The sequence below is a fragment of the Pagrus major genome, chromosome 1 (assembly GCF_040436345.1).
Source record: "Pagrus major chromosome 1, Pma_NU_1.0".
Taxonomy (NCBI): Eukaryota; Metazoa; Chordata; class Actinopteri; order Spariformes; family Sparidae; genus Pagrus; species Pagrus major.
The window spans coordinates 7,679,646-7,687,538 of record NC_133215.1 but is presented as its reverse complement, the minus strand read 5'-3'; the positions used below and the strand labels follow the sequence as shown (position 1 = coordinate 7,687,538).

General features: G+C 42.6%; 1 protein-coding gene across 4 annotated transcripts; it reads right to left on the bottom strand.

Annotated features, from left to right (window-relative positions):
- Positions 1-2,221: 2,221 nt before the first annotated feature.
- LOC141019533 (dnaJ homolog subfamily A member 3, mitochondrial-like) lies at positions 2,222-7,375 on the bottom strand. 4 transcript variants are annotated; one of them, XM_073494864.1, is made up of 12 exons: positions 7,165-7,369; positions 6,085-6,221; positions 5,893-5,976; positions 5,603-5,812; positions 5,266-5,418; positions 4,973-5,120; positions 4,248-4,312; positions 4,016-4,144; positions 3,677-3,792; positions 3,490-3,584; positions 3,206-3,353; positions 2,222-2,610 (listed from the first exon to the last, which is right to left on the bottom strand). In XM_073494864.1, exons 1-11 carry the CDS (start codon positions 7,367-7,369, stop codon positions 3,220-3,222), a joined length of 1,476 nt encoding a protein of 491 aa, XP_073350965.1. In that variant the 3' UTR covers positions 2,222-2,610; positions 3,206-3,219. The 4 variants fall into 4 exon arrangements, with proteins under 4 accessions (XP_073350965.1, XP_073318900.1, XP_073318208.1 ...); XM_073462799.1 differs by lacking the exon at positions 3,206-3,353 and having other exon boundaries at positions 7,165-7,375; XM_073462107.1 differs by lacking the exon at positions 2,222-2,610 and having other exon boundaries at positions 3,202-3,353.
- Positions 7,376-7,893: the final 518 nt, after the last annotated feature.

The following is a 7,893-nucleotide window of genomic DNA, read 5'->3' as shown; positions in this document are numbered from 1 at the left end:
TAAGGTTGTTGGTACCCTCAGAGGAAGAGACAGGAAGACATGGCCGCACCATGATTAAGAAAAAGAATGAAAAAATTGTTGAAAAAGTACAGAAAATGTTTTAAATCAAAGTCATCCCCACCTAAAACGTGCACAGCCTGTATAATACCATCCTGCACCAAAGTTAGCATGTACTTGACTTCTTTCTCACTGCCACTAAACTCATTTGCCTTTTTTGTCTTTTCTTCATACTTGCCAAAAATTTGAGATCCTGCATTCTGATGACATTTAAAGAATGAAAATAACATAATACATAAATCATTCATTTCTCTTTGCCCCCTGCCCTTCAGCGACTCTGTGCAAACCACTGCCCTGTGTTTGTTGGCCTCTCGATGGGAACTGACATGGTGCGACGCCCGTGACTGAAAGAAAAATCAACGAGGCAGACTTTACAGCCCCTCGCCTTTAAAACTTTACGCAAGAAATGGGAATTCTTCTCTCCAGGGCGTCTGAAATGTGTTTAATTATTCTTTCTGTTCGTCTCTCACTCACTGAGGAGGACGAGGTGCAACAGTACAGCAGACTGAACAGCGTCAGGAACAGGTTGTGAAAACTAAAAGGGTAAAAAGGTGTGAAGAACTGTCATAAATTGGGAAACTGGGAGAGGGCAGTCTCCTGGGAGAATCAGGAGGGTTGGCAAGTATCAGTGTTTACTTCTTTATATCTTTTACTTCATTCTTATTTTCAAATTTTAATCAGACGGAACGATGTTCACAGAAAATAGTTATACGTGAACGTCCTTAACTTTAACGTGTGTCATAGCATCGTGCCAGAAAAGAGGCAGAAGTAGCCACATAGCCACAATATCATACCAGCCAATGAAAAATGGTGATCTGACCCTGAAACACATGCAGATGTTACCCTCTCCTACTAAAGACAAAAGCATGATGTTAGTCTTCAGTCCTTAATGTAAGCAGTTCTGAACATATGGATCCTGTTTTCCTTTTGTTCAAACATGTAAATAATACGTATAAAGAGATGTTGAGATTATAGAAAATTGAGCTGAAGCACACATGAAGATTAGATGATGTCCTCCATTCCTCTAATGTGATGAAGGTTTCTGTCAAAATGCAGTATCAACCGGAAGATCTTGACATCTATCAGACAGCAGAGGGTCCTTAAACATAATGTGATTATGTTATTATGGTTACATAATCCAAGAGTTTTGGATTATGTAACCATAATGTATGCAAGACACAGCCACTGGCCTGTTCCATATGTAACGGTGACTTCATATTTAATCATAACTCTCCTGTGTGAGGCACCGCAAGTCCTGTTTGTGGAGACTGACCACTCTGAGTCTGGGCACGGTTGGAAAAACCCCCCGTCTGCAGCGAATGTTCTCGATGACCCGCACAAAGATTCTGTTCAGACGCAGCACAAAGTGATGAAGTGGGTGGAGGTCAGAGGGCTGGAGAGTGTGAGCTTTGAAGAAAGTGTTGGAGAAGCACTGAGAGGGCGAAGCGTGACTTTTGTGACTTATTACTGACTCACACCGCCATCTACTGTTGACTTGTAGTGGTACAGCATAAATGACAACGCTGAATGACAGTAAAACATATTTTCAAAGCTTCAGAATTTTATTTTTGCACAGTTTTATTGTCACACACAACAACAACAAAGTATCAGTGAGACAAATTCCCTATATTTATGGCTGTAACATTTCACACGAACAGATGTTTGGAAGTTTTAATAACCAGCGAGTCTTAAATTTGAGTATAAACACTAAATTATCTGTCGTATTTTTCCTAAAACCCATAAAAACTTTGTTTCAGTTATCATCCAATGTGTCTGTTTTATTCTTTAAACTGAGTTGTATAGTGACTATATACCAAAAAATGAGGTGCTGGTCATAACAGTGTCCCATTCAGATGATACTGATAGCATTTTTACTGATAATTTAAACCTTTTTACATTTAAAACTACAAAATCTGTCTAAATTAGTACATTTGGTACAGGTTTTTTTTAAATAACCAACTTGAAAAAGGTCCTGCATTATCGATAAAAATGTTAAAACTATCAGTCAAGACATTTTATGACATTTTCAGATCTGGTCGTTTTTCACAAAATGACTACATCATTGGGTGCTACAAGGGCGGTCATCCTTTCTTTTTATTTTGTAAGTTGACCTTTGATTCTTGTCTGACTTTTCTTTCTTTTTTTCTTTTACTTGGTTTCATTAAATAGAGAGTTACTGTCTGTAGAGCACTTTGTGACTCAACGAGGAGTGTGGTTTCAAACACAGAACGCAGGCAGGAGAGTTACTCCACCACAGTAACAACAGTCCTCTGTAGTCGTCATCTTGTTCCTCATCCAGCAGTCCTTGAGTTTCTCAGCTCAGCACCTGTCTGCGGTGTCGGGTCAGTACGTGTGTGTGGGTGGACCTGGCGTCGTCGTGGCCCGTTTGCCAACCGCGGCTTCAACAATGTGTGACTGTGTCAACACAAACACCACTCTGCCTCTCTTCTTCCTCCTCCTCCAACTCAATCCCCCACAGCAGGGGCAGACAGCGTGGAGGCCCAGTCGCTGGTTTTCTTTTCTTGCTTTAGCATGTTTACCGTTGTTTTCCACCTGGAGAGGGAAGAAAGCAAGTTCAGTTTGACATATAACTAGAGCGGTTTCTCATGGGGAGAGAGGGCTGTAGCCAGGTCAAGGACAGTCTCTCAGTCCAACACCCAACAAGAAAAGTTGAATTATCCACCAAGATAGTAAATCTCACTTTTTCTGATATCTTTAACATCAGTGGAACTGCTATAATGTATTTTTGGCTACAGACAGGAATACAATTTTGGTGGAGGAACACTAGATCCTGTTATTTTGCAGCATGTTCCTGGCTGAAAACAGTCCAATGTAAAGATTTTGACTCTAATAAATACATGAGCCAGGCTCAAAAAAAGTCAACATCTAAATAAAATTGTAGAATATGAACAATTCTCACAATAAAACACTAAAATTCCCCGTAACAGTATCAAGGACATAACTTTGTGTAGGTACAGAGCTCTACGAGGACATTCCTTAACATTTGTTTTTAAATGTGCTCTGAAAGTAAATCACTTGACCGGAGATGTAACTGCAGAGATGGTACCGAGTGTATTATTGGTACAGTACTGCTGAATGTAATGTTTATGTTTTCAACATATCAGTGTGCCAGGAAAGAAGCTCCCACCTGCAGCCTGAGTGTCAGCTGAATAATTTCTTTAGTTTAGAGAAGAAGCCTCCTTCTTCCTTCTCCTGCTGCTGCTGCTGCTGCTTGTCCTGTCCCTCCTCTGAGCTGGTCGACTTCGAACCAGACCCTGAAGTGCTGCTGCCCCCTCCTGGACACAAATGCACATTGCATTAGCTCAACTACTGACACCGCTGCGGTGCACGGGCACTGACTGACCATCTGTTTCTACGTGTCTGTCTGCATACTACGTTGGAGTGATGTTCAACTGTATGTGTAGCTCTCACCTGCAGAAGGATCGACTCCGGTGACAGTCCCCTGAACATCCGTCTCCTCTTCAGCGTAAGTCAGCAACAGAGAGCGCTGCCTACGTGTTAACTTCCTGCAGGAACAGACCAGAAACTATTTAATGAAATAAACTGAATCTGGATTAGAATCAGTATGTGGGTCTTACAATATCTATGTGGGTCTTACTTTGGCACTCTGATCTTGATGTGGACGTAGTGATCTCCGTAGCTGTAGCTGTTCATCCTCCGAATGCCTTTCCCCTGCAGCCGGATCACCTGATCAGCCTGGCAGCTGGGAGGAATCTGAAAACACAGCTTACTTAGAAACACAGAGCAGACAACAGGAATTTGCTCTACTGAAACTAAAACTGAAATTTCAGCACCTTAAATACAAGAATATTGAATTGTTGTTGCGACCCAGAATCAGTGAGCAGTGTAGCCTCAACACCAGCTTTATAACTGTGAGGGGAAAGTGAGGCCTGACGCTGAATGTTCTCTATACGGTGCTGCTCTTCTTCTTACTCACCACTATACTGATGCTTTGATAGAGGCCCTGTGCTGTGGCTGTGCCCCCCAGGATGGCCTGAGCTATTGAGATGAACACGTCTGAGTGGATGTTGATTCCATCCCGCTTGAACACCGGGCTCCTCTGGACCTGTTCAGAGACACATCAGATACAACATTTCAAACTCTTATATTACTCCAGTACATCGGTAGAACTCCTTAAATGCTTCAAAAACACAGAAAAAAAAACTCACCCTGAATGTAATGAGGATTTCTTTGCTTCCTACTGACATGCGCACTGTCTGACCGTTTTCCACTCCTGTGAGAGAATGTCATAAAAATCAGTATTTATGCCTACAGGTCATAATGTAGCAGTTATTTCAAATCAGAGTCAACAATCAAAGCAGGTTTAAACAGACTCACACTCGACACAAGATCAAAGCCTTGCCTTGTTGCGTTTTGGTCTTTCATTTACGTTTGGACGATTTTGGAAACGATGACAGAGACACACACGTTGATCATCGTATGTACCATCATTGACAAACATGAACTCAGAGTATCGGTTATGATGCTGGAGTATTTGAGTTTGTACAGTGACAGAATATTATCATATCATATTGTTTAACGTTATATTTAGAAAGACAAACGGACATCGATAATACAATGATGGAAAAAAGAGACAAAAACTGCTGCTAACAACGTTTTGCTGACACGTTAAGCCTAAACTCCTACAAGTATCTTTCATTTTTTGATGATTGTGGCGGCCCCTGTGGACAAAAAGGGTATGAACACCACAGCCTCCCGTCATAAAGACCTTGATCTGGCTGGCACATGGATTTGTTTTGGAAGAGACTGTTTCATAACCAGTTAAAAACTTCTTGTTCAAATATACTGAGACATGCCAGAGATCTATATATTGTTCTTGTTCAAACAGATCTGAATTTGACTCATCTTATATCAGTCACTTGTGGGAACCTACCAGCAGGTACAGGTACATTGACCGTCTGCCTCTTCTTGGTCTGACCTGAGCCTCGACACAGTGCGCAGGGCGTAGTAATGATTGATCCCTTCCCACCACAGCGTCGACAGGCGCTGCGCATCATGAAAGGACCCGTGCTGATAGACTCCTGCAGGGAGCGACACAGTCAGTAATGTGGCTGACTAATAGCACAGTGATACAGTACAGTGAAATCCTTCCAGAAAACTGACTGAGCTTGACGATAGCGCTACAAGTTTAAGGGCCCTGCTGCTGCCTGTCAGTCTGAAACTCACCATGCCAGTTCCGTTGCAGTAGTGACACTGAGACACCTTGGTGCCCGGCTCGCTGCCCTTTCCATCACACCTCGGGCAGGCGTCATCAATGTTCACACTCAGCTCCTTATTTGCGCCCTTCGCTGCCTCAGAAAACGAAAGCTCCATCACAAACTGTGGGAAAACACATATGTCACTCAAAACTCAATGACCAGTTACATTCTGTGCATGTCTGTTTCACTGATTCTTAATGTAAATAACAATAAATAAAAACAGCAAAATAAACCCCTTCATATAAAATAATGGTTTAATGTATAATATCAAGACATGCTGATGCTACAGCGATGGGAGTTCTGACCTCGGGCCTCTGTTCAAACATGTTGTTGATGTTCCCAAAGTGCATTCCTCCTGTAAATTCTCCAAAGATCTTCCTGAAGAGCTCCTCAGGGTCTATATTGGTCCCCCCTGCCCTGTAGTACTGCTGCTGGCTCGCCCCAGCACGGTTTGGGTCGAAGCCCGCCGCTCCGTACGTGTCATACTGCTTCCTCTTCACCTCGTCACTCAGGACCTTCACACACAAACAGCTATAACAATAACTGGAGAGGGGACTAAATTATCTCTGACGCTTCCATGTAATCGGTTTTGTACCTCGTAGGCTTCAGCCAGCTTGGCAAACTTCTCTTTGGCCTCTGGGTCGTCTGGGTTGGTGTCTGGGTGGTACTTCTTTGCCAACTGGAGACAAACAAAAAGTAGGAAGAAAGATGAGGGCAGAGAACGAGGAGGCATCCGATTTAAACCATTTTTTCACAACAGTGTGATGCAGCAAAATGTAATGCTGACCTGGTAGTAAGCTTTCTTGATGTCCTTCTGTGTGGCGGTGCGGGCGACACCCAGGACTCCATAGAAGTCCTGCTTGTTTGCAAACCTGCTGCTGGTGTGGAAAGAGTGGCGGGTAGTGCCATCGGGACATTTTGTGCCTGCAGAGAAAAGAACCAGAGCAGGACTATTAAGTTTTTGTGCAACAAATAAGCATATAGCATTTTACTGTGAATCATCAACAAGGCTCCTAATTGTCGGCAAGAAACACAAAATGATGTGTGCGTTCTGAATCGCATACGGCTTCTTTTTACTTTGAGTACATACTGCAGCTGCCCTTACAAAGTACACACTGTTGCCTGCAGTATGCAGACAGCTGGGACACACTACTTCATCATGACAGTGCACCATGACCTTTGACCCTCTCGCTCCTGTATCCTTTGCAGCCTTAGCACAACATTTGTCATTGTCCGTTTAACACAGACTTTCTAAAATAAACTGTCTCAGAAGAATGGCTCAATTTAGTGTTGCACGCTTATTTTGAGCAGGAATGCATCAGATTTTTATGATCACCACACACTATTTTGTAAATCACACCCCATACTGCAAAGCACCAAGTAAATATTTGAGAGGATGGAAAGGAGGAAAAGTAAAGTCAGGACTTCAGAACTGTTGTTTTGTTCTACTATTTCTACAGTTTCTGATTATATCGACATGGTTGCTTTACAATCCCCTGACAGTACATTCATTCAAGACAGTTGCATGTTTATTAAATCATGCAGCTACATGACTGAGGATGAATCTGGACTACATGCAAAAAATAACCCAACAACAACATGACGAGACAAACAAACGATGCGAGCATAAAGGTGCTGTGAAGACAAGGTCACTGTTGTTGCACTTACTGATGTAATAATGCAAAACATTTACAGAGAGCAGCTGAATCAGACGGAGGCTAACTATGATAGCATTCAGCTAGCTTGTTGAACCCCACTGAGCTTTATTCCCTTCAACAGACGGTCGTCGTGTCGTGAACACTGACAGCGAGCAGCTGATGTAAGAAACTTTCAGGATGCTATGCTAACAGCTAGCTAGCTGTCTCACCTGTCAGTCCCCTCAATGTCACGTCATTGCGGTGCGTCCAGCAGCTCAGGCTGACCGCTGCCCCTCCCCGGTGCGTCTGCGATACCGTCGCCGAATAAACTCCTCTGTGTCCGGAGGAGACATTCAGAAAAACACCGCTACGGTGCCCAGAAGAAGCCGATGCTGATAACCAGCGTGTAGTAAGCCGGGCGGCGGAGGACGCCATTTTAACGTCACTACCGGTGTCAGCGGCGGCGGTCTGCGCATGTGCGGGTTTTGAGCACTGACCCTGAGGAGCAGAAACTCATTTTACAGTGTGTTTGTCTTTAGGTTGTTTTATCTCTACAAATAAAGTTCTGGTGGGGATGAATTGTCAGTTTTTAACTAACAAGGCTTGTATCAACCTGTTGTTTCAGCTTAGATGTGTTAGATTTATTAAATTCTTATTATTCAGTCATAACATCCATCATTATTTGGGTCTGGCAACTTCAGGGTGAAACCATGGATCTATTATAAGACCATTATTATTATTATTATTATTATTATTATTATTATCATTATTATAGACTATTATAAGTTATATAATACATCCATGGGTGAAACTGAGGTGACGTTACTTTTCTACAGAAGCCCTAAACAGCCGTGGGTCAAACATTATGTCCTCCGTTTTCACATGAGAACGAGTTTAAAGTTATTAGTTTAACATTTTTCTCAAGATCTCAAGAAAATGATCTCCTTATCTTTGTTTTG

Bases quoted from the DNA above. Each gene is read 5' to 3' on its own strand.
- LOC141019533 (XM_073494864.1), bottom strand. From the start codon at position 7,369: ATGGCGTCCTCCGCCGCCCGGCTTACTACACGCTGGTTATCAGCATCG. The intron at 5,813-5,892 runs GTACAAAACCGA...TTGTGTGTGAAG, and splicing joins AGCTGGCTGAAGCCTACGAG to GTCCTGAGTGACGAGGTGAA. The intron at 3,585-3,676 runs GTAAGACCCACA...CTGTTCCTGCAG, and splicing joins ATCAAGATCAGAGTGCCAAA to GAAGTTAACACGTAGGCAGC.